This window comes from Leptonychotes weddellii, chromosome 11 (genome assembly GCF_054177405.1).
Source record: "Leptonychotes weddellii isolate Sample4059 chromosome 11, ASM5417740v2, whole genome shotgun sequence".
In the NCBI taxonomy this organism is placed as follows: domain Eukaryota; kingdom Metazoa; phylum Chordata; class Mammalia; order Carnivora; family Phocidae; genus Leptonychotes; species Leptonychotes weddellii.
The window spans coordinates 34,669,148-34,694,608 of record NC_138379.1 but is presented as its reverse complement, the minus strand read 5'-3'; the positions used below and the strand labels follow the sequence as shown (position 1 = coordinate 34,694,608).

Here is a 25,461-nt window from a genome sequence, read left to right as displayed (position 1 = left end):
TTTTTTTTTAAAGATTTTATTTATTTATTTGAGAGAGAGAGAATGAGAGAGAGCGAGTACATGAGAGGGGGGAGGGTCAGAGGGAGAAGCAGACTCCCTGCCGAGCAGGGAGCCTGATGCGGGACTCGATCCTGTGACTCCAGGATCATGACCTGAGCCGAAGGCAGTCGCTTAACCAACTGAGCCACCCAGGCGCCCAACTGAGCCACCCAGGCACCCCCCTCTGTCTTTCATGTCTTTCTTTTATACATATTTTCCTAAGAGTCTTTAGTCTTACATTCTTCAGTTTCAAAGAACCTAGAGGTGTAGAGGTATAGATATCTTAGGCCCAGAGTCAAAGTTGTCTGACATGGGTGACCTTGTCTGGTGCTCAGGGGGCCATTTTGTGGGCTCAGGCTTCAGTACCATTTCTTAAATCAGCTCACACCAGCAACCCAGACCTAACTCGCCCTCCTTGAGTAAACGGTGGTCGATAAAGTGGTTCTGGTGCTAGAGATCTTCTCTCTTCCTGTTAGGCCTTGGATATTTGTTCTTTTTGGGCCTCTTGTCACCTCCCCCATGGCTACACCCCTCTGGCAACTGGGATCAGAGGCATTAAGAGGCAGAATTGGACAGCAAGGAGAGCAATTGCCTCATCCCCACACCCCAGCAAACACTAGGTAAGCCCCACCTGACATACTTTTCTCCCCCCCAGACCCCGGTGGAAATAAGCAAAGATGATCCTGGTGAAGTAATGCAGCTCTGAAGCTCACCTGACCAGCTGTACAGTTCCTGTTGTTGGTTTCACATAAAGTAATTGCACATGATTTTGTCACATTTTATGTAAAAAGTTACCGTACTTTTTAAGATGAAGACTTGGTATTCTGTTAGCTGGAAACAGGGAGATGAAGGGTGGGGAGGTAGTTGGGGTGGATGAATGTGATTGGGTCCCCTACATTTCAGTCTCTAAGACTGACATTAAGACTAAGATACCTTATTCAATTTGCCCCCTATTTTGTATCCTTAAGGATAGAAATTCTCTAAAGTTCCTTAGAGCTAGTTCCCAAGTATAGGCTTTCTCCCGCGTCCAGCATTGAAAAAATGTTACAGAAAAGGCTATTACAGCAACTCTAAGCCTATCCTTTGGGGATACTTCTCTGTGGCCTTTTCACAGCTATTATCAAAAACCTAAGGCTTACACTGTGTGAGGAAAGGGCTGCATTTTAATATTTGGTGCTTAATTATACATTATTTTAATCCTTATAATAACCTTCTGGCTTGGCCACTGGCCTCATTTAACAAAATGGCAAAAAAATGAAGTTGAGAGGTTCAGGAATCTTACCAGCCCCACAGCTCTGGGTTGCAGAGTCAAGATTAAGATCCAGACCTTCTCCTTTCATGTTTCTACGTGCCAAGGAAAAGAGCCAAACAAGAGCCTGGAATATCCAAGACCTTGGCTGTCTCTTGGCTCAAATGCCTCCCTCACCTGAATAGCCAAGAAGGTGGCTGATGATTCTTTTAGCAGTGACTGCTGCTAATACAGGGCAGCACGCATAGAAACAAAAGCCAACTGCTCAGTCTCAATATGATTCAGTTTGAGTTTGAGACCAAGGATGGAAACCTAAGTATAAGACCCATGCAGTTATTCTGAGTGTTTGAGCCTTAGGATATTCCTCATAAGCCCTGTAGAGGTGGTATGGAATTTTCTGACCCTGAGAGGGGAGTGGGGGGGAGGGGGGCGAACCTAATAAGAGCAAGTACTTTTGAAACAAACTGTATGGAACTTTTCCCATTCTGTGGCTGCCTGGGGACAACTGATAGTTCCATTGTTCAGAAGGGCATCCTTACCACCAAAGTAGATCTTTTGGTTATGCAGGTAACATTTTGTTGATGACTATTTGGTACATGTTTGCTAAACTATTTTTAAGTGGCCCTGTGCACTGAATGGATTGCCCTTATTTTTTATGGAAAGAAACATGAACTCAAAATCCATGAGCAACACTATGTAATCCTGACTCTAGGATAGTAGCATCTCTTATAATACTTCTTATGTGACTGAGACCCAACGTATCCCATCGAGTTAAGTGCCTACATTCTGGCTGCATGGCTGTGCCCATTTGCCTCATATATTCCAAAGGATTCATCTTCTCAGTTAACTATTTCAGGCTCTTTTTATTATAGGGGATCAGAACCTGCTCATTTTCTTGACAAGAAGAACTATATACCCAGTTCTTCTTCCCTCCAGTTTCCTGAATATACCTCCAAACAATTCTAACTTGGGTGTCTGGTAGCAGACCAGCTCTCTTAAACTGGTGGGGGGCGGGGAGAGGTGTCAGTTGTGGGGACTGAGCAGACATGAATGTGTCAGGGAGAATGAACAGAGGTGTGTGTGTGTGTAAGGAGGCAAACCCCATCTCAAGTCTGATGAGTCTACTGGAGGTTGTAGCTGGGAAAATGTTCACGGTGATGAAAGAGGGAATATCTGAGTTTTGGTAAATAAAGGCAAACCAGTGAAAATATCAATAAAATATTTTTAATGCCTACAATTTCTTTTATACATAAATTGCAAAACTTTCACCTGTATATGCAAAAGTAGATTCTCTTGCAGGTCAACAGCACCAGAAAACAAGCTAAGCTATGTAAATGTTTTTTTTTAAAACTTGATTTGTCCATTATGTAAAAGACATGATGGATTTAATAACTCCAAAGAAATCTATATATCACTCTTAATCATACACTAAACACCTGAATATTTATTTTATCACATCCACTCACAAAATAAATAGTAGTCTAATATATTCAGCACATTGAAAATAAACCAACCAGTCTCTCTTCATATATTTATTCTCTTTCCAAACATGTTTTGGTCTCCTGCTATATCTCAGAAATGTACTAATAGCTGCTTTTAAGTTACAAAATACAAAACAGTGATTTCTTGGAGAAAATCTTGGGGTAACATTTAAAAAATGAAATTTCGAGTTCCCATAGACTTTCTTTTTTGTTAACAGTCTTTGAACCCTCTCATGGCACACATGTAAGGCTGTCTGTGACATGTGGTACCCTGGCCTCCAAATGGACACAACTGCATTTATAGTTTAGAGAAAATACAAAGACAAGTTCTGAAAGTAGCCTTAAAAGAAAGTGCCCCTTGCTTTGACAGAACAATATCAAAAGCAAGTGGGACTGTGCAATCAGAGCCATATGAGTTTTATGAAAACTACTTTCCTTTCACATCATCTGTTAGAGAATGCCACACCCATGATCATGTAACATTACAGTCGTGAAATAACATTACTACATTCGTGAATTAACATTACCCAATAAAAGGCACATCTTCAGATACTGAATTAATAAAATCTGAAAACCAAAGTGGTAGAGGATACATTAAAAACCAAGCACTTAATTTGTAAACCTTAATAAAATAATAGCTTATTCCAGTTTCTTCAAAGATTTGTGGGCTTTCTGTAAGAGTGGTTAGGAACTGCAGAACAAAATGGAAGACAAGATTTGGAAACAAGGCCAAGACTAATTTAAAAGACTTTCTCAGGACTTTCTTTTTAATTGAGCTACAGAAGTGCCCTTTTATAATGTTGATGCTGAAGAATAATAACATCTGTAGAAGAAATGCACTCAAAAGTGATAACGCCTAAGGACACAACCTGACTCTTCAAGTTCTGGAACTTTTACCTAGCACAGTGGTGCCTTTATGTACAAATAACTGCACAATGAGTAAAGTGCTAGTAAATTTTAAGCCACGAGAAATCTTTCGGCTATGATAAGCACTTGATTGTAATAGATTTTCAAAGAGTCTGAATATTGAAAAAATACATCCAAGAAAAAAACGTTTGGGGGGGGGGGCACAAAAGTGACAGCAAAGGAAATAATGTTCCAAACCTGTTTCATTACATGAATATCACACTATCCTTAAACCAATTTCACTGAAGGTATTTGAGATGGGTGAGAGGCAGTTGACAGGATTTTCTGCCAGTGTTAACAGTTCCATGTGGACCATTAGAAAAGGTGTTATTCCTAGTGATGAAGACCTCTTTCATAGGATTCAGCTTCAAAGTTAAATCCTTGCACTTCTGAAATTTGAAACTCAATTCAAAATGAGTCAGAGTCTTAAGGGTCTGGGTCACATGGTTGTCCCATTAAAGGAGGCTAACAATAGTAATCTATACTACCAAACTTGAAGAATAAAGCAAGCTTATGGATAAAAAGGAATACATGAAAGCAACGTTTGGAACTGTTTTCCAAGCTTATGTCCCACTGCCCCCAACCCTCCACATTTAGAAACAAGAAGGACAAATGTTCTCTAGCATCATCATATCTCATTTTCTATTGCTGACTTTCCTTTAGACTTGGCTTCTCTCCAGCCAGAATCTATGTCAGCCTGATTGGAACTGCCTGGATTTGAGGCTTAAGAGATACCAAGTCTACAAATACGACTTGAAAAAAAGTGAGAATGAAGAAAGTTCCACAGCCCAGTAAAGCACTAGTAACAGGGAACATCCTTTTCTACCTGGGAAAAAAATCTCTTCACAGTGCATAGTTTGAAATAAAAGTGCAATATGGGCAAAAAGAGAAGGTGGTGCTCTTGATACACATGAATTTAGTTTTTGGTTTTTGCCATTAATTGCTAAAGAACTTAAGATAAAACACGGTCATTAATATCAAGAGGTACAGGGGCACCTTTTTCCAAAATATTTTTAGAATGAGGGAAGAGGGGAGTCTCACATGTCACTTCCTCAGTTTTTAAACTATTACTCTACCAAATCTAATGTTTGAATAAAATAAGCATTTTTCTTCAATATAAAAATGAATTTTTTAGATAAAAATCAATCAGCACAGTGACCTTGTCTATTTTAAAGCCAACATAACAGGAAATCTGAAAGGAAAACTTGGAAACAAGTATTTTTAAACTAAATGGCATAACTTGTATTTTAACTTGAAAAAAATTTTTTGTTAATTGCCTTATCACCTAAATTAGTGAATAAGAATGCTCAGCATCCAATCCACGAATAATGCAGAATACAGTATAATTTATTCTATTTTTACTTCAAAGTCACAGAGATGACATCCATACGATAATTATAAAGCCTACTCTACATTTTCAAGTTCTCAATCCAAACATATAGATTAGGACAGGTCACTTTATTGCTGGCAACATTCATGGAAGGGCCAGGTTCCTCATTAAAAGACAAAGTAAGTTTGATTGGGAGCCGGGCAGTGCCCTACTCACACAACAGCAGAATTAGGAAGTCACGAGGCAATCCTTTTTTTTTCCTTTTCAAAGTAGCAAAGGAACAATGTAAGATTGGCTGACTGGTGAGCGGCCCCACATCAGAGTGCATAGCTCATCAGGATCAAGGCTGGCACCTGTGAACAGTTAACTTCCTAAGAGCACTCAACTGGGCATTCTATCATCTGCATTACAGATTTAACCCTGGAAAGTATCTGAAAATACTTCATGCTCCAATGACAGCCTGCAAATGATAGTATGCATTCCTTCTCCTTGAGTACCCAAGTATAAATCTAAAATCATAAAGGGGCTTCTTCATTCTGAAGGCAGGACCTCCTTGCAGCAGAGTGTCTCCAGAATTTCACAAAAATAAATAAAAGCAGCAGCTAACGCTTCTTCAGCTTCTTGGCCTTTCGACGCTTCATTTCTTCTTCTTCACGTCTCATTTCCTCTAAGTCCTCCTGCATACCTAGTCTCAAACTGTCAAAAAAAAAAAAAAAAAAGCATTTGTCAATATACATGAAATTACCACTCTCTTTAAAAATTAAAAGTGAAATTTAAACTGGGAGCTCATATGGAATGTGCTGATGCATTAAAAATGCCTCAAGGCTTTACCACTGAGAACTAGCAGGTATACTTTTTACTAGGAGCCTCTGCTACTCACTCTACTTACAGTAGAAAAAAGACCTCACATAAAACCTCAACACCAAATACCTTAATGTTCCCAGTAAAGTAGTAAAATACAAACTGCTTATCCTAACAGCTTTTAAAAATCAGAAGAAAGTTTATTCAATAAATAAAATACCATTCTATTTTTATCCCTTCCCATCACTTTGATATTTTATGTAGTTACAGGAGGGGAAGGCAAGAGGGAGAAAGATTTAATATTCTGGGTCGAGACTGAATTGTATTATTTTACCAAGTTAACACTATAAACAAAGTAATCACTTGTTACCCCAAACCAAGAAATTATCATTAGTTTGTTATTAGGTATTCAAACAGGAATCAGACAGAATTCCCATCCCTCCTCAGGTCCCTAAGGCCGGTAGGGGTATAGGTTAGCAAGACTGACATGTGTCTGATAACAGAAAGGGAATTCAAGATGGGGAAAGAGGGGCGCCTGGGTGGCTCAGTCGGTTAAGCGTTTGCCTTCAGTTCAGGTCATGATCCGGGTTTCTGGGATCAAGCCTGGCATCAGGCTCCTGCTCAGTGGGGAGTCTGTTTCCCCCTCTGCCTCTGCTCCTGCTCTCTCTTGCTCTCTCTCTCAAATAAATAAATCTTAAAAAAAAAAAAAAAAAGAGGGTTGGGCGCCTGGGTGGCTCAGATGGTTAAGCGTCTGCCTTCGGCTCAGGTCATGATCCCGGAGTCCTGGGATCGAGTCCCGCATCGGGCTCCCCGCTCTGCGGGAAGTCTGCTTCTCCCTCTGCCTCTCTCTCTCTCTCTCTCTCATGAATAAGTAAATAAAATCTGGGAAAAAAAAAAAAAAAGAGGGCGTCTGGGTGGCTCAGATGGTTAAGCGTCTGCCTTCGGCTCGGGTCATGATCCCAGGGTCCTGGGATCGAGTCCCACATCAGGCTCCCTGCTCCTTGGGAGCCTGCTTCTCCCTCTGCCTCTCTCTCTCTCTCTGTCTCTCATGAATAAATAAATAAAAATCTTTAAAAAAAGACAAGAACACATTGCAATGGGGTCAGAGGCAGCTTCTAGCACTTACTGTGCGCCCAGAGGGTGAGGCACTGCACTAGGCAGCTTGTACACGTTATTATATAGTGCATCTATATTATATAAATATAGTACCTTAATAAGTAAAAACAGTAAATTCTCATTTTACAAACAAGGAGACAGATTTAGAAAGGCTAAGGAATTTGTCTAAAGCCCCATGGTAAGTAAGCAGGATTGGAACTCAGAACTGTGTGGCCCAAAGCCCCTGCTCCCAATGGTGCATGCAACTGAAGCAGGAAACAGAAAGGAATGTTCAGGACATTTCTGCACAAATGTGTTAAGTTTTGTGCTTACCTCTTTGCTTCTTCCTTCTGCTGCTCTTTCCAGCTACTCTCCATGTAACGTAAGGCATAATCGCTTTCATCTTTGTATCTGATAAGAGGAAATCAACGTTGTTAAAAAAGCTCAAATTCCCAGTTTTTTAAAGGAACTGCATCCTCCTGTTTTAAAAATCAGTATCTTTATAACAAAAACACACTTAGAATTACTTTCTTGCTTCGCAAGGAGTGAGCGGGGCAGAGGATGGGTAGAGGTGAGTTTCTGAAATAAAGAAGTTAAATGAGTCCTTACTACCCCCTGAAGGCAACTATTCCAGAATTTAATGTCAATGAAGATACCAATCCAACAATGTTTACCTCTTTCGCCTCTAGTTACAGGATAGTTTATATTAAAATCCTGAAAGTACAATATATATGAAAATCATTTTGTACATACTAATCTCATTTGAGCTTCATGAGAAAGGAAAGGACTTTAGAACAGAGACTCAAGGGGCGCCTGGGTGGCTCCGTCGGTTAAGCGCCTGCCTTCGGCTCAGGTCATGATCCCAGGGTCCTGGGATCCAGCCCCACATCGGGCTCCCAGCTCAGCGCAGAGCCTGCTTCTCCCTCTGCCTGCCGCTCCCCCTGCTTGTGCTGTCAAATAAATAAATAAAAATCTTAAGAAAAAAACCCAAAAAACAGAGGCTGAAGCAGGCAGATTAATGGCTTGACCAAGAACATGTTAACTAGCTAATGACTTTACGAATAGCAGATATTTAAATCTGATTTTTATTCCAGTTTTTACTACTAAATATCTTTTTTTAAAAAACATCTTTTCTTAGGATTGCCTTCTAATTTCTCATATTGGTGGCTTTAAAGGAGATGGCAAATGTCGACTGATAGGCACGGAGATAAGTCCCTTCTGTTTTACACACATACTACCTCATTTAATCCTTCTAGATGTCATTTTTTTCCTAAAGATTTATTTGAGAGAGATAGAGACAGAGTGAGCAGAGGGAGGGGCAGAGAGAGCATCTCAGACTCCACACTGAGCACAGAGCTTGGCTGAGCACAGAGCTTGACGCGGGGCTTGATCTCATGACCCTGGGATCATGTCCTTAGCCAAAACCAAGAGTCAGATGCTCAACAGATTTCGCCACGCAGGTGCCCCCTTCCAGATGACATTCTAAAAATAATTTACTCAAGTTTATCCAGCTAGTAAGTGGGAGAACTTTCATTCAAACCCTGATCTTTCCTCTCTATACCAGGGCTTCTCAAACTTTAATGTGCTTATGAATCACCTGGGAGCCTTATAAAGGTGATTTAGATTTGGTAGCTCTGAAGTGGGGCCTGAGAGCATGCATTTCTAATGGTGTTGTCAGGTGATGTCAACGCTGTTGGCCGCATACCGACCGCTGTCCAGCGACCACACTTTTGAGCAGCAAAGCTTTTTGCATCAACGAAAAGCAGATGTCAGATCAGACCAGCTTTCAACATAGCTCTGTGGATGGCTGAGTTCAAAGCCTATCTAGTTTTCCAACACTAAACTGCTTCACTCTCATTAAATATACATCTTATAAAGAGAGTTTAAAAAGGTTATTTTTTGGCATGCAACCTCACAAAAAACTCTGACTTAATTCTTAAATCTTAAGCGCCAAAAGAATAAACAATCATCCAGTGGTTCCTAATAAAGAATTGTATTCAATGCCTCTACTATTAATGTTTATTTTTCCCCCATAGCATGAGTCATTCAAAATAGGTGTATCATTTATCTAAATCTTCTTTTAGTCTTACTTTTTTCGGTCATAGCCAAAGATTTCTCGAATGTGCTTGGATATTTCTTCCTGAGGTTCTCCTTCATCTTCAATAAAATCTTCCATTTCAGAGTCATATTCATCATCATCTTCCTCCTCTTCATATTCTCGCTGCCTTTTGTAACCACTAGGGAAGGGAGGCCTTTGAGGAACTAAGAATAGAAAAGCCATTACTTACGCCAAGCATTAAAACTGAAAATAGTCCCAACAAAGTTCTACATACACTGAGATTTGAGAACTCATTAAGACAGTATCCTCAAAAACCAGAGCCAGTATGCTGGCCCATAGTATGGAGTCATTATTACATCAACCCTGCTGCTTCATGTTGTTTATAAGTGGTTTACTAGAAGCATCTGTTACATTTTCTAGCCTGGTAGTTCCCTTCCTTCTGGATTTAGAAGACTGGTAAAATTTAAAAAAAAAAAAAAAATTACAAATGGCTTACAGGATCACTTTTAGTTTTGCCAAGAAAAAACCTCGAAGGTTACAACTACCATCTATTATCACCGTAATTTAGGTACATTTTTTAGGAGTCCAACAAAGTATGAAAGATTCCCAGAATTATGGATAAATTGTTCAAAATGAATAAGGCTAACTTTAAAAAAACTCACTACATTATCCTTATTTTGTCATTTTGCTAAAAGACTGATTAAAGCTTTGCAAAAGACAGACACTGATCAATAGACCCGATCTAGGAACAACTGCTTTCTAGTCCTTGATTAGCGATCCTCCTTTTGTTGTTCTCGAGTTATTGTTAATATGCATGGCTTGTCTCCTTAGCGCAGGGTTTCTTTCTCAACTTCTGCACTGCTGACATTTTGGGCCAGATAGTTTTTTGTTGTGAGCAGACCGTCCTGTGCATTGTAGGATAACAGCAGCATCTCTGGCCTCTATCTAAGAGACGCCAGTAGCATCCCTGCCCCAGTTGTGTCAGTCAAAAATGTCTCCAGACACTGCCAGATGTTCACTGAGCATCAGAATCATCCTTGGTTGAGAACCAATGTTCTAGGTGAATTAGGAAGTTTAAAGCATGGAATCTCATGTTTTGTTTCTTTTTATATTCTCCATGGCACCCAACAAGGACTTTAACAAATGCTTATTACCATGAAGAAAAGCAGAAATACAAGGGCAATCAAAAACAGTTCCCGGTAGATCATGGGCACTTAACAAGTATCTGATGACTAAATAATGCACCAAAAGGCTTCAACTGTATAAATATACTCCCAACTTTTGAAGACGGGCCTCTCTAGTTCTCATGAAAAGGTAAAGATGAATTAACTCATTGAACCGTATCAGGCATATACATTCACCCTGTCTTATGAATCACAGAGCCAAGTTTATTGCACTTGGAGATGTTACAGGGGTGAACACAGAGGGTCCTAGATAACTCTCTTTCTAAAGCCTTTTCCAAGTTATGAGCACTCAAGCAACTCTCAGACACAAAGAGAAAGCATCAGAATGTTATCAACATAAGAGTACATGGAAGGGTTCACAGGGCTTCTGGTTATATAAAACAAAGTATTCTTTCCAATTTCCTAGTAACAAAGAAATATTCTTAGGGTAAGGGACAATTTTACCTTGGGCAGATCTGTAGCCAGATAAGGAAGGCTTCATTCCATTCATCTGTCCATTGCTGGATCGGCTAATTATATTCTTGGAAGAAATTGTTTCTGAGACAACAGTACACTTGGGCTTTAGGGGGAGACTGGAGCTACTAACTGGTCGCCCGGGTCCCAAGCTGCTCACCGGTCTTCCGGGCCCTGAACTACTGACAGTCCGTCCAGCTGGAACTGAGCCACTTAGTGATTGCCCAGGGCCACTGACTGGCCGCTCAGGACCACTGACTGGCCGCCCAGGGCCACTGACTGGCCGCTCAGGACCACTGACTGGCCGCCCAGGGCCACTGACTGGCCGCTCAGGACCACTGACTGGCCGCCCAGGGCCACTGACTTGCCGCCCAGGGCCACTGACTGGCCGCCCAGGACCACTTATTGGCCGCCCAGGGCCACTGACTGGCCGCCCAGAGGGGCCAGAGCCACTCACTTGTCGTCGAAGGTCATGTGGACTGTTCACAGGCCGCCCGGGGCCACCAGAGCTGCCCAGAGCTCTCCCAGAACCACCTGAGCCACTGGTGGGTCGCCCAGGGCCACTTGAGCTGCTTGCAGGGTGCCCAGGGCCACCTGTACCACTGAGTGTCCGTCCGGAGAGACTGAAGTCACTGGCTGGCCTCTTGGTCCCACTGACCGATCGCTCAGGTCCTAAGCTGGAGCTGCCGTTCTGGCGCCTGGGCACAGGGCCAGAACTAACTGTAGGCCGAGCAGTCCCTGTGCCGGGCCGTCCAGGAGCTGAGCTGGAGCTGTTGCCCGGCTGCCTGACACCTGGACTCTTAGCTTTATTGTGTGGGGTAACCATGGACCCAGGCCTGGAATGGCTAGGATGGGGAGGAGATTTTTTGGCTTTGTGCTCAGTAGCAGATTTCTGAGTCCCCTTAGCAGAAGTCTTTGGGACACTTGGTGAATAGGTGCTGGAGTGGGGCTTTCCAACCCCATTGAAGACAGGTCTGTCATGGCCCTCACGAAGTAAGGGTTGAGAGCAATTGACAGATCCTGCTTTGGTCCTCTCTCCTGGCATGGATTTGGATGAAGACAGACCTAAGTGTTTCTCATTGGCTGTGCTGGGTCTGGATTTCTTCTCAGCATGAGGAAGGGGAGTACCCCTGGAAGGATGTTTGCTAAGTTTTGTGCCCACACTTTCTTTCTGAGAGGGTGCCTTTTTGGTTGGAGGTAGTCTTGCATCTGTCTCAGGTCTCTTTTTCCTCTGCTTTCGTTCAAGGAATTCTCGCTCCCTAAGTTCTTCTGCAGTCATGGGCCGCTCTTCTGTTTTCTTCACTACCTTGATCTCCACTGGTTCGTACTGCTTTTTCTCAGCCAGCCTGAGTAGATCAGTGAAGTTCATGAGTGGTGGGGCACTTCTAAGGGGGACCTTTGGTTTGCTTTCAACTTTGGGAGGTTCTTGCTCTTCCTCATACTCCTGCTCTGACTCTGCTTGATTGTATTCTAAGAATTCATCTTCTTCTTCCATCTCATACTCTTGTTCTGTTCCCTGACTAGTGTGGCTTTCCACTGCCTGCCTCTTCTTTGACTTTTCCTCAACGGGAATCCCGTTGTAACCATGGAAATTATCCTTTGTCCTTTTCGCCATAGCTCTTGCTTTCTTGTCATGTTTTAGCTCAATTCGCTTTTTCACTAGTTCCTCTTTTCTCCTTTTCTCCTCTAAAGCTAAAAGGGACAAAACAAGAACAAAGTATTTCAAGGTCTGGAAGTCTTAGGTATTTCATCTGAAATCAACAGGTGGCCAAAACACAAGCAACATTCAAGTTACAGTTTGAAGACATCTAGGAATGAAATGAGGAAGTCCTTTGAACAAGTACCTGTTGAGTCATCTTTACATAATGAGTGGGTCACATATGGGTCTTTCAATATGACAAACAGGTGAGAGACTAGGCTTTTAGCTTTAAATATAGAAAATTCATACCAAATAAATATACCAGGTTAAGGAAACAGTAGGACCCACTTCACAATCATTATCAATTATGAATAAGTGAATACTTACATGTATTAAATCAGTTTCCTTGTCATTTGCCTGAGGTAAAACTACTGCTTGAGTTTACTGGTCTTCAAAAACTTTCCCTATTTTAACCTTTAAGATAGCATTCTTGATAATAATAAAAAAAAAAATTAAAAAACAAAATATGTAGAAGCAGATTCAGAATGAAGGTCAAAGAATGGAGTTCCTATTGGGACCTAGTGAGGCCAAGTGGAAAATATGGTCACTATCCCCAAAAGCTCTTAAGAGGAAATAAAAGATAATGTCCATTCAAATGATCAGCGTAAGAACATATGTAATCTTCTAAACACAGTTGATTCAGACACATACACAAATCCATCAGCCTATTATGTTATTACAAGCATCCACTAATTAAGTACAAGCTAGTTGTGAAGGTGGAAGACTTTAAAATTGAGAATAAGGCTATAGATACATACCTTTTTGCCTGAGCTCCTCTTCTTTTCTTCTGAGAAAAGCCTGAACGGCTGCAGATTGGACACCCTTAACTTTCGGGTCTTTTTTGGGAGGCCCCACTGCCAAACTATACCTTTTCTAAAAAGAAAAAGGAGTAAAGTTACAATCAATTCAACTTTAAAAATGTATTTGCTACTAGATTTAAGGCATCGTGCCAAGCAATTGAGAGGTTTATTTTTTTTTTTTTTAAGATTGATTTATTTATTCATTTGAGAGACAGAGAGAGAGAGAGAGCACGCGCTGGGGGGAGAGGCAGAGGAAGAATCTTTCTTTTTTTTAAGATGTTATTTATTTATTTGACAGAGAGAGAGCACAAGCAGGCAGAGCAGCAGGCCGAGGGAGAGGCAGGCTCCCCGTAGAGCAGAGGGCCTGACGCGGGGCTCGATCCCAGGACCCTGGGATCATGACCTGAGCCGAAGGCAGATGCTTAATGACTGAGCCACCCAAGTGCCCCAGAGAGGTTTAAATATTGACTGAAAAACTGATCCTGAATAATTAAGAGATCATATAACCCACATGAAAGCTTAGCTATAAAATTTTGGTCTAAATAGGATTATGCAAGACTGTTTTTAAGTACAGAATTTCTTTGTAACATCCTAAATAATGCATAAGTGAACAATTCAGAGAAATACTATTTTCAGGTTATTTTCCCAAAAAGGTACTTGGACTGGGGAACTTTTAAAAAGAAATCACCACTTAGAACAGATTGTTTTAAAAAAAAAAATTTTTTTTTTTTTGAGAGAGAGAGCAAGCACAAGTGGGGGAGGGGCAGAGGGAGAGAGAGAAGCAAGAAGTAGTGTACTCGATCCCATGATCTGACTGAGCCACCCAGGCACCCCTGGATTGTTTTAAAATTCTGATTAAAAAAAAAAAAAAATCAACCTTCTTTAGAACTAAGTATTTCAAAGTCTAACTTTTAAAACAGAAAAACTACTCATAAATATTTTCTCTCCTGAGTACCTGACACACCCCTGACCGAAATCCCAAGAGAGCACCCAGATTCCTTTCTCAGTCACTTTGGTTGAGTCACAAAAAATCCAGTAGTAAGTCCCTATCTTTGTGCCTTTTCCATTGTGGATTGGGGCCCCATATTTAAAGAAGAAATGGAGAGGGAAAGGAACACTTAGAGAAAGAGAATACTGCTTTACCTAACTAGCTACATAAAATTGTCCTGGTGTACAAGAACCTCAAACATAGGCCTTATCTACAAGAAGTTCACCTTTTCTTAATGGAAGAGCCACCAAGAATATGATTCAAGTTGCATAAGACATATATAGACTTGTAAGGAGACACATACACTCATTTCACCCTATCCCATTAGGTAGATTTGTAAGAGGAAAGATGGATTTTTATGGCCAAGACTTAAGATTTTCCTGTGTCTGCAAGAACCTAGTCCATGGATTCACCTGCCAAATCAAAGCTTATACAAGGTTTCCCCCCACAAAATACCAATATACATGTTAGTATTACCTTAAACAGCATTGGTTCATTATCTTGATATTACAGCAATGAGCACTTCCTAATTTGATCTTAGGACAGATAGCTTTCTTCCTAATCTGGGACTTCAAGAGATAGGTAATGGGATAGGACTAGCTGAAAAGCTACTCACGACTAAATACAGGCACCCAGAGAGAAAGCAACAGTGTCAATGGGGCAGAGTTGACTAAGCTTCAGTCATTTGCATAACATCTTCATAATTTTTGGCCTTTTAGTATGCCACCTGTATTATAATTTACTAATTTTAAGAAAACAGACCTAACACCATGACTTATTATAGTTTTACTTCAAACAATAATATCCATGAAATGATTGGTTTGAAAGGCTACATTTTTCCAAATCATATTAAAATATAACCATTTAAAAAATAATATATATACACACATATATACATACACACACACGTATATAACTGTGAGAACTAAAAGTATTTATGTATCATCTAAAATCGCAGTACAGTCAGAGCTATATGCACTGCACTTTGGGAAACACCAAAAAGAAACATAAAAATATAGGAAAGGCAGAACACAAAGAAGCAGCAAAGGACGGGGGTGTTCAGGATCTCAGATTCACTCAGAAAAGAATTCCAAAGATTACCTTTAGCTTTTTTCAAAGTATCCACCTATTTCCATCCATTCACACTGCCAATTTTAAATTCAGCTTTTTTGTTCTAACACCCCTAATCCTCAAGGGTACTTATTAAGCTGGCTTTACATTTAACCCAATAACTTTGCAGTACTTTTTGTCCTGTCCTATGATGTAGAAGGGATTCAATAAATCTATAAAAAGTCTTATTTCATGGGTCTGCTAGGAAACAAGAAGGGCAAGGTCCTAACTTGATGAGGTTTAATCTTATTCAGTGACATGAGCTGAGTCATAATCAATAGTTTCTTATATCCTTTGTAGCTTGATGCACTCAAAAGCAGACACCAGGAAAATACTGAAATATTCTCTTTAAAATATTCTCTTAGGCAAAGTTTAGGTCAAAACCTTGAAATCTGGGGTTAAAAAGGGGGGGGCTGGGTCTTGACAGATGATTTTCTTAACAGTTGTATTAAGATATAATTCACATACCATAAAATCTACCCAGTTAATGTGTACAATTCATTGGGTTTTAGTATGTTCAGAGAGTTGTACAACCATCACCACTATTGGATTCCAGAACATTTACATTATCCCAAAACAGAAATCTCTTACTTTTAGCAGTCATTCCCCACTTCCTCTTGCCCCTCTGCCCCTGGCAACAGTTAACCTACTTTCTGTTTCTGCAGATTTGCCAATTCTGGACATTTCACATAAATGAAATCATGTACCCAGTGTACCATTATATAGTGATATGTATCACAATATAAGGTAAAATTTACAGACCACAGACAAACGGTTATATATATGAGTGCTTATACAACATATGTAAGATTTTTCAATTTGGAAAACCCTTATTGTTAATTTTCACTTGACTCTACTATTAAGTTTGAAAATAGATGTCTTCCCAAGGCCAAGAAAATATCTTTGGGAGAATGCTCTGTAAGTTGGTTCCTAACACCCTTGAACTGAGTTATTATAATTATTTCTCTGGCTTAACTAAAATTAAGAAACGATTAGTTTCTATGACCATTAAATGTTTCAGTAAGGGTATCACTTTAATTCTTTTGAAGTAAAAACAGAATATATCTAGAACTTTTATTTTTATTTTGTACCTAGAACTTAAAAATGACAATTACGTGAGTTAATACCTAAGTAAATTTAAATGGTGATAATGTAATTGTACTCATTTTACTCTGTTGTCAGTGTTGACTTCTCTAATAATTTTTTTTCTCAAATAAAAACTGAAAGAAAAAAATGAATTCACACAATATATGGTTTTCATGGTCAATTTTATATGTCAACTTGGCTAGGCTATAGTGCCCCTTATTTAGTCCAACACTAATCTAGGTATTGCTATGAAGGTATTTTGCAGGGATGGTTAACATCTACAATCAGGTAACTTTAGGTAAAGCAATTTACCCTCCATAATGTAGGTGGTACTCATCTATATCAGCTGAAGGCCTTAAGAGCAAAAACTGATGTCTCTCAGAGAAGGTATCTGCTCTACAAATTTCAGACTTGCCAGCCCCCACAACTACATGCACCAATTGCCTAAAATAAATCCTATTGGTTCTGTTTCTCTGGAGAGCCCTGACTGATACAGTGGCCTCTGTATCTTGGTACTTTCACTTATTCATGTCATAACATGTATCAGTACTTCATTTTTTTTATGGCTGAATATTTCACGGTGCTGATATACCACATTTTATCTATTCATAAGTTGATGGGTATTTGTTTTTACTTTTTGGCTATTATGAACAATGCTGCTGTGAACATGTATGTACAGGTTTTTTGTGTGTGAGCATCATTTCTCTTTGGCATATCACTATAGATCTTCTTAACACTGAGCTGGTATCAAAAGATTTAAGACTTGTTGTAATAGAATATATTAGATAATCCCCTGGCCCTACAGGGGTAGCCCAGTAGAGAACCATGTTTTAAAAAAGCCTCAGGCTGGGATTACATTATATTCTATTTAATAAAGCAGAACTATTTGGCACTTTCTCCTGCATCAGATGGTCACATTTAGCTCTAGCAGCAGCACATCAAGATGCACCCACCAATTCTGAATCCGATTCAAGGCACCAGGCTGCTTCATTGTTTGAGCTTCATGAAAAGCAGCTGGACAAGAGTTTCTTTTATCCTAAGTGTATCCATTTTATTATACTGCAAGCCAACTCAGTCATTCTGCTGGACCCCAATGAATGATCCACAGTAGTGAAGCTTATGCCATTTAAATACAGTATGAGAGATCTTGCCAAGATTTGCAATTCTGAAGCCAACAGACCTAAAAAAACATTAACTCACTTTAAGACATATGTGTTCCTTGCACTGAAATTATACTGCCATGGTCAGATTACGAAAATAAGGAGTTTTCTGTCTGGAAACATGTGTTAACCAAATACATTATGTTGGAATCAATGGTCAATCCCTTCTTGAAAAGTTGTTCTTTACTAAGGAGATAACATATTGTTGTAAAAGTAGAAAACAAATTTCCTGATAGCTTTACATATATTAGAGATTTATTATTGGTTAGAATTAGGAGTTAGGAATATTCAAAGAATACATCCTTGAATTTAATAATCACTACACAATTTCTAAAATGTTCTCAAAACATCATAGTCAGGGGGCGCCTGGGTGGCTCAGTTGGTTAAGCGACTGCCTTCGGCTCAGGTCATGATCCCGGAGTCCCTGGATTGAGTCCCGCATCGGGCTCCCTGCTCGGCAGGGAGTCTGCTTCTCCCTCTGACCCTCCCCCCTCATGTACTCGCTCTCTCTCATTCTCTCTCTCTCAAATAAATAAATAAAATCTTAAAAAAAAAAAAATCACAGGGAATAAATACAGGCCTGGAAAACGAATGGTTTGCATTAGGTTTGCTTAGCTGGGTGGCTAAGAGGGTAAAAATAAAACAAGCATGTTATTCAGGATGCTATAGGATCAAATAGTAAAATTTACTATTACTGTGTCTATAAAAATATACCTGATTATAAAATGTAATATCAGATAGGTACCTCAGAGCCTCTTCTATGTTAGAAGTGGCCCCAAAAGTACAATTGTGTATTTACTGGTTGTCACTCACAGAGTTTGTAACAGAGTGTGAATTAGAATCTAGGTCTCCTGTTTCAGGTCCAAAAGTATTCCCACTACATGTCTCACTTCTAACTTAATCCCAACACTTTCATCCAGCTCTAACCACAATCTTAAATGCCCTTCCCTAATTTCCATCTGCCTCTTGGACGGTGCCAAGACCTCAAACAGGTCCACCACTTAATTTTCTATCTTCCTTCACCCTCAGACTATTTCTGTTAACCATGCTGGCACTCTCCCCAACAGGCTGTAAATCTCTCTCTACCCACCAGTTTCCAAATTCTGTTGGTTTGCCCTTTAAATTTCTCTCCCATCAGACTTGATGAGAAATGCCATAAAAAACCAAGAGTTATTGTCTAAAGCTATATTAGGCTGGAGTTGAGGGTAGGAAGCTGGATGGGTCTAGGCTTTATAGATGACAACCATCCTCACATCCAATATACTCCTCATTTAACACAGGATCATGATTAAGAGTAAGAACTCTGGAGCCAGTCGGCAAATTCTCTGCTCTGCCATTAGTAGCCTTGTCAGGTATTAGCTGTATGACTTTAGGCAAGTTTCTTCATCTCTCTGGGCCTCAGTTTCCACATCCGTAAAACAACCTTCCTTATATGGTCATTACAGTGATTAAATTAATTAATATACACAAAGTGCTCAGAATAGTGCATGGCACCAAGTAAGCATTATAAATGTTAATTATTTTTGTTATCATTATTATTCAGAAAGAGATTCTCTTAGGTAGTGATGGGGAAGAGAAATAACAGAATCTCTGCAGGGGTAGCTTTTCTAAAAAAAGACCTTCTCCCTAAAACACTGGTTAACAAATAAATAAATAAAATCTTAAAAAAAAAAAAAAAGTACGGCTCTAGGCTAGCAATCCAAAGCTACTTCAGGCCCTGGCAAAGTCATCTTTAGATGCAAGCATGGGGAGCAATCCCATTATAACTGATTACAGACCAAAAGTTACAAAGTGACTGCCTGCAGAAACAATTTTGTTGGCTCCTACTGTTCTTTAAAAGGAAATAGGGGCACCTGGGTGGCTCAGTTGGTTAAGCATCTGCCTTCCGCACAGGTCATGATCCCAGAGTCCTGCATCGGGCTCCCTGCTCAGCTGAGAGCCTGCTTCTCCCTCTGCCCCTCCTCCTGCTCGTGCTCTCTCTCAAATAAATAAAATCTTAAAAAAAAAAAAAAAAGGAAATATAACTACTATAACACACGGTAGGCTTCTTTTGAATACACAGAGCTTGGCCCATATCATTTTATATCCAGACTACTTCAAGAACTTACATTACCTACCTGGCCCTGAAGACACCTGAATTTGCCACCCCAGTTAGAGTCCCTAAGCTCCTTTTTCAGTACCTATATTCTTTTTTGGCGGGGAGGGGAAGGGAGAGGGAGAGAGAGAGAGAGGGAGGGAGACACGGAGAGAGGGAGGGAGGGGGGAGGGACAGAGGGATGGAGAATCTTAAGGAGGCTCCATGCCCAGCACAAAGCCTGATGCGGGGCTCAGTCCCAGGACCCTGAGATCATGACTTGAGCTGAAATCAAGAGTCAGACTCTTAATCAACTGAGCCACCCAGGTGCCCCTCAGTACCTATATTCTTATCCTCAAAGGCTTATCACCCCCAAATCCTTATTTCTAGTACCACATGAAGGCTTCTTCTTTACTTTTTGGTTTGAGGGTCACACCAGAACTACAGTATCTTGTCTGGGATGATTTTCAGAGTATGGCTGTGAGAAAGACCACATAACTTGTCTCATGCACTACAAGCCATCAATTATAGGTACTTGCAACCTACAAGAATCCATATTCCAAGCTCTACCATTCTGTCAAAAGAAGAAACTTTGTTTTTGCTAGAGGAACTAGGGAGAAAAAATTTAAGTCATGATTACCAAAAATATCTTTTCTCCTTTAAATTTAAACAGAGCCTGAGACAATAACTGGTTACATCACCCTGATCAGCTGTTTTTTAAATTCAGTTTTCCATTGGGAAATGATAGCATGCCTAATATTGCTAGGCATGATGCAATACTTCCTTTGTTTTAACTAAAACATTATAAAGATAACTATTTTTCCTAAAAAGAACAGGAAAGAAAGAGGTTGCATTAATGTTCATTGTTTCTCAAACCAGATACAATAGATACCTCTTAAAAATGATGCCCTGGAAAGAGTCCAAAGTGGCAGTCCAGGTGTTTTATCTGTTAGCCTCCCTTGGAGCTAATCAGTGCTAGTCACCATATGTCCTCTCTGTAGCAAAGGTCTGACATAGGAACTCTGAAGACTGGAATCTGAATATCAGCTCTGATAAGATCCAAATGGAAGGTGGGGAAGAAGACTAAACGGGAAACAAGAACCAAGCACTAGAGAGGGAAGGAGTTACACCTGTCAATTACTGCAAAGCCTCTGTGGCTCTCAGACCATCAGTCAATCAAGCTTGTGGCAAACATGGGTGTAGGGGGTGGAGGGTGGGGTGTGTGTGTATGTGTGACTTGAAATGTTTCTTGACTTGGATGATGGTTTACGTGTGTGTGTGTGTGTATGTGACTTGAAATGTTGTTTCTTGACTTGGATGATGGATTACAAGGATACCTGCTTTGCAATAATCTATTATACTGTACAATATATATTTCAAAATTGATGGTGTGCTTTCAGAGGCTTTACTTTGAGCTGATAAAGTAACTTAGAATAATTAGATGAACCAAGTGAAAGCAAGATCATGGATTAAATTTAACTACTATCTTGCTCTGTTCCTCAATAGTTTCTTTTGTGATATACTTCATCTGATGTAAAAAGATAAGGATTACAATGGTAACTAAATCAAACTTCTAGGCTTACTAGCTTTTTGTGGGGGGGTGGGGGTGGGCAGGGGAAAGCATGCTTTCATAAAATATATGCCTATATTCATCTATTAAATTTTAAATGACCTCACCAATTTACCTGTCTTTTTTGCTTCCAATCTTTGTTAGTTCAGTCATGGATCTGTTGACAGATAATGAACATATTCTGAAATACAGATTTTGAAATCTTCTGCTCTAGGAGTATCTGCTTTTCTCCCAGCAACTACTGGTTTTTAGAATAAGAAATGATTAACTTGATTCTCATTCTTCTAAAGAATCTAACTGGACATCAAAGCTAGTATTATCTATTTTTTGACCTCCACTGAAATTCAGGAAGATCTAGAATAAAAATATATGGACCTAATTATGCAAAGATGAATGGTTACCAGCTCCAATATTGACTTGCCTAGGAAATTTACAGTATTTGCAGAAAGTGAATTCTGTTGTTCAAGGTTTCAAAGGTTTAAGCCCTTAACTTCAACCTGCAGATCTTATGACTCATGGCTTAGGGGAATGACTGATTATTCAGAGTACTTGGGGTGGGAGATGAATATAGGGGAATTTAATAAATATTAAACTGACAGATATCAGTTTTATTTACCAGTTATTTTACTATCTTCAGATTAATATTTTCAAAAGGGTAAAAAAAAATGGGCCAGCCTCAGAAGAAAAGCGCAGGAGTGGGAAAAACCAAACCAAACCAAACCATTGCAAATACACAAAAATCTAAGAAATGCAGAACGCATAGTGAGAGCTCAATAAATTCCAGTTGGACTGACTTTAACAGAGAGCTGGTTGAGCTCTACACCTCACTGGTCAAACCGCAGGTATCACAATGCAATTTGTCGGTTTACAGCTGTGCTGTGGGTACCATCTGAGGATCCAGAAATGATTAGTTTATGCAAAACAGCTACAACCCCGCAAACCAGGCACTCTCCATGACTTCATGTAGATTTCAAAAGTCTTACACCGCTCTGCGAATATTAGCGAATTGGCAAATATTACCGAGAAAATGGAACCTAGATTTCAAACAAAGACAAATCTGGAAGGCCACAAGTAAACGGAAGGTGAAACTAGCTCACCCATTCTGCTGGCCAAGGACTTCGTGGAATCCGCTCAACTTCTCTTCCCAATACAAAAGGTATTATTAACCCTTTGGGACGTTATAATTTTATCATCTCGTTGGCTGGGTGGGTGGGGCCACAAGTCAGAAAACTTGTTCGAGAAATCACAATGTTCAACCCCATCTGAGGCGGGAAATCAGCCAAAAAGCTATCAGGCCAAGTCCCTAAAACCCCTGAAACTCCCCAACATACATGCTTCCTTCCCAACCTCTGGGCTGAAGTTTACGCCGAAGCCAGAAACTACTAGCGCTAGATTCCACCATGTACCAGGCACGGTTTCACTCATCAGCTTTCACGCAACTCTAAAACACCCGAACTGCAAAGTCCAGGTTGCAGGGGTGACTAAGCCAGGGCAACTCACTCTCCGGAAGGCTTCCGCCTCTCACCCCAAGCTCCTTTTCACCCTGAGTCCCCAGGAGTGCATGCCCAAGAAAAGGAAATAAGGAGTCCAGATCTTTCCCGGAGAGGACAGGCGGATGCCTGGAAGTTCCACGGGCCACAAATTCCAAACTTGAAGATTAGGGTCTCCTACAGTAGCGCCCGGCTAGTACTTACCGGCACATTGTTGACACCCTGTCCTTTGGAAGCTATCAGGAGAATTTCCCTGAAATCCATGTTGGCTGAGGCAGAGACACTGGGCCAGGCTCTCGGAAAGAAGTGAACGTACGCTGCTACCGAAGCGCCCAGCTACAGCCAAGAGAACTGCCTGGCCCACCCCTCTCCCACCCCTCCTCAGCACGACCACTTCCGGCGCCTTCCAATACCGTCTGCCCGCCCCTTTTCCTCTTGCGGCCTATATCCTTTCAGGTCCGGCGCTCCGACCGCGAGTCCCTGGCGTAACTTCCGCTTTCAGGCTCCAGACACGTAGAAACGTGGTACGTGGCTGCTGGCGTTAGCTCGGAGGGGCGGGACTAAGCCCTTCACCGACCAAGCAGACGCGGCCTAGGAAAATGAGGGGTGTGGCTAAGGGAGAGAGAGGCTTCCCTGGAGGTCGGGGTGCGCGACCCGACAATCTCGGTGTTCCTTGTGAGCTCTGAGTAGGGTGAGCGAGGGGGTGGGCGGGTTACCTACCAGGCCTGGGTTCGCTGGGTGTCACGGGTGGGCGCTCAGGTCCGAAACGGCGGGGCCCCAACAGCTGAACCGACAGGTCTCGAGCAGGGGATTTCAGTTACCGGTTTCTAGGCGCTCGTGAAGTTGCGCAGGCGCACATGGCACCGAGTAGTCTTCAGTCTTGGATACACATTACTCATCACGTCCTGGCACATGGTGTGTGCTCACCTCCACAGATGCATGCATGTCGTGTATAGAGGCGCAGGCTTAGTGCTTTTGCTTCATCTAGATAATAAGCTCCACGTAGTGGATGAATGAAGGAATTCTTTACATAAAGACCCAGTCTGGACATACTTGGTGCACTGATGAAACATACATATATGCCCCATATTCATATTAACTGGGAGTCCAGTCTTGGGTTCCTTTTAAGAGTATCTGGGCCCCGTAAAGTCATCTCGTTCAGTAAAACACACTAGACCTGGGGTGGGAATAAGCCACGACTGGCTGCTAAGTAATTGGACGGATCTTTTCAGTGTGATGGAAATGTTCCCAAATTGGATCATGGTGATGATTGTGCTGTAAATTTATTAAAAGTCATTGTACACTTAGAACAGGTGAATTTTACAGCATGTAAATTTAAAGTTGTTTAAAAGTATTAGGCAAAGCTGCTTGGTCGTACTCTTTACAACTGAAGTTTTAATGCTGGGCTGTGGCCCTGACTGCATTTCTCCATTTAAGGCTGCCCAAACAACAGACCCAGATGAAGTCTTAGTCTGTTGGCAGACCTGGAATTCTCAACCTTCCTATTCCCTCGGAGGAGCCCAGCATAGCATACAGCTCACCTACGCTATACATTCCTTTCAAATACATGCCCATCTACTTGAAGTAGTTCTCACTTGCAGGAGGCCAACTCTACAAATATTTCTCCATCATGATTATAGATTTAGAAGCTTGAGTGTAATGTACTGAAAAAGCTAGTAGATCCCAGGTGCCTCAACTGTAAAAAAATTAAAACTAAGATTTTTGAATTTCCTTCAAGTGATTCCCTCTATTCAGCAGGTATAGTCATCTTTCAATGTTTTCTGATGGTTCTTAGGATAAAGACCAAAATCTTAATCCTAACTGTAGGATTGTAAGGACTGCCATGATTTGCCCTGGCTCACTTCTGTAACCTCATCAGCTCTACTTTTTCATTCCCTTATTTGTGCCAAGCTCTCTTCCACTCCAGGTCCTTTCCCCCTTTCTCCCCTCTGCCTGGTCTATTCCCTGTAAACTTGCTGAGCCAGCTCTAACTCATCCTTCAGCACCATAAGCCTTTGGTGAGTGGTTATCTGGGTTTAAGCCCCAGTTCTGTTGATTCCTAGGTATCGCTTGACTTTAGGGCTTGACCTTAGTCAGGGCTTGACCTCTCTGTACATCAGTTTAATCTATATAATTAAAATAACAACGATAGGATTGCTGTAAAATAATTCAAGTAAGCACTATAGTACATGGCTGTTATGGGCTGAGTTGTGTGCCCCCAAAATTCATTTGAAGTCCTAATCCCCAGTACCTCAGAGTGTGACCATATTCGGAGATAGGGTCTTTAAAAAGATAATTAAGGGGCGCCTGGGTGCTCAGTCGTTAAACATCTACCTTTGACTCAGGTCATGATCCCAGGGTCCTGGGGTCAAGCCCCGCATCACATCGGGCTTCCTGCTCGGTGGGAAGCCTGCTTCTCTCTCTCCCACTCCCCTTGCTTATGTTCCCTCTCTCTCTGTGTCTCTCTCTGTCAAATACATAAATAAAATCTTTTAAAAAAAAGATAATTAAGTTAGAATGAGGTCATTAGAGTGGACCCTAATCCAATAAGATGGGTGTCCTTATAAGAAGAGGAAACATGGACGTAGACAGGTACAGAGGAAGACCTTGTGAAGAACAGGGAGAAGATGACTATAAGTCAAGGAGAAAGGCCTCAGAAGAAACCAACCCTGCTTACACCTTGATCTCAGACCTCTAGCCTCCAAAATTGTGAGAAAAGAGGTTTCTTTTTTTTTTTTTAAAGATTTTATTTATTTATTTGAGACAGAGAGAATGAGATAGAGACAGAGAGAGCATGAGATGGGGGAGCATCAGAGGGAGAAGCAGACTCCCTGCCAAGCAGGGAGCCCGATGCGGGACTCGATCCCGGGACTCCAGGATCATGACC

The 25,461-nt window shown here is 41.0% G+C and overlaps 2 protein-coding genes across 3 annotated transcripts in view; one reads left to right on the top strand and one right to left on the bottom strand.

Moving 5' to 3' along the window:
• Positions 1–2,496, top strand: part of MISFA (mitochondrial sheath formation associated) — a 14,988-nt gene extending 12,492 nt beyond the window's left edge. Inside the window, exon 5 of the mRNA XM_031017530.2 lies at positions 695–2,496. The gene's annotated coding sequence lies outside the window, so the exon portion shown is untranslated. The remainder of the gene's footprint in view (positions 1–694) is intronic.
• On the bottom strand, positions 2,491–23,436 carry SPTY2D1 (SPT2 chromatin protein domain containing 1). 2 transcript variants are annotated; one of them, XM_081798484.1, is made up of 6 exons: positions 23,295–23,436; positions 13,055–13,169; positions 10,589–12,289; positions 8,992–9,163; positions 7,235–7,312; positions 2,491–5,701 (listed from the first exon to the last, which is right to left on the bottom strand). In XM_081798484.1, exons 3-6 carry the CDS (start codon positions 12,210–12,212, stop codon positions 5,608–5,610), a joined length of 1,968 nt encoding a protein of 655 aa, XP_081654610.1. In that variant the 5' UTR covers positions 12,213–12,289; positions 13,055–13,169; positions 23,295–23,436; the 3' UTR covers positions 2,491–5,607. The 2 variants fall into 2 exon arrangements, with proteins under 2 accessions (XP_081654610.1, XP_081654609.1); XM_081798483.1 differs by lacking the exon at positions 23,295–23,436 and adding an exon at positions 22,779–23,055.
• Positions 23,437–25,461: the final 2,025 nt, after the last annotated feature.

Excerpts from the sequence above, each read along its gene's own strand:
- SPTY2D1 (XM_081798483.1), bottom strand. The coding sequence starts at position 22,838 with ATGGATTTCAGGGAAATTCTCCTGATAGCTTCCAAAGGACAGGGTGTC. Across the intron at positions 12,290-13,054 it reads AGAGGAGCTCAGGCAAAAAG|CTTTAGAGGAGAAAAGGAGA; the intron begins GTATGTATCTAT and ends TGTCCCTTTTAG. Across the intron at positions 5,702-7,234 it reads CAGAAGGAAGAAGCAAAGAG|TTTGAGACTAGGTATGCAGG; the intron begins GTAAGCACAAAA and ends TTTTTTTGACAG.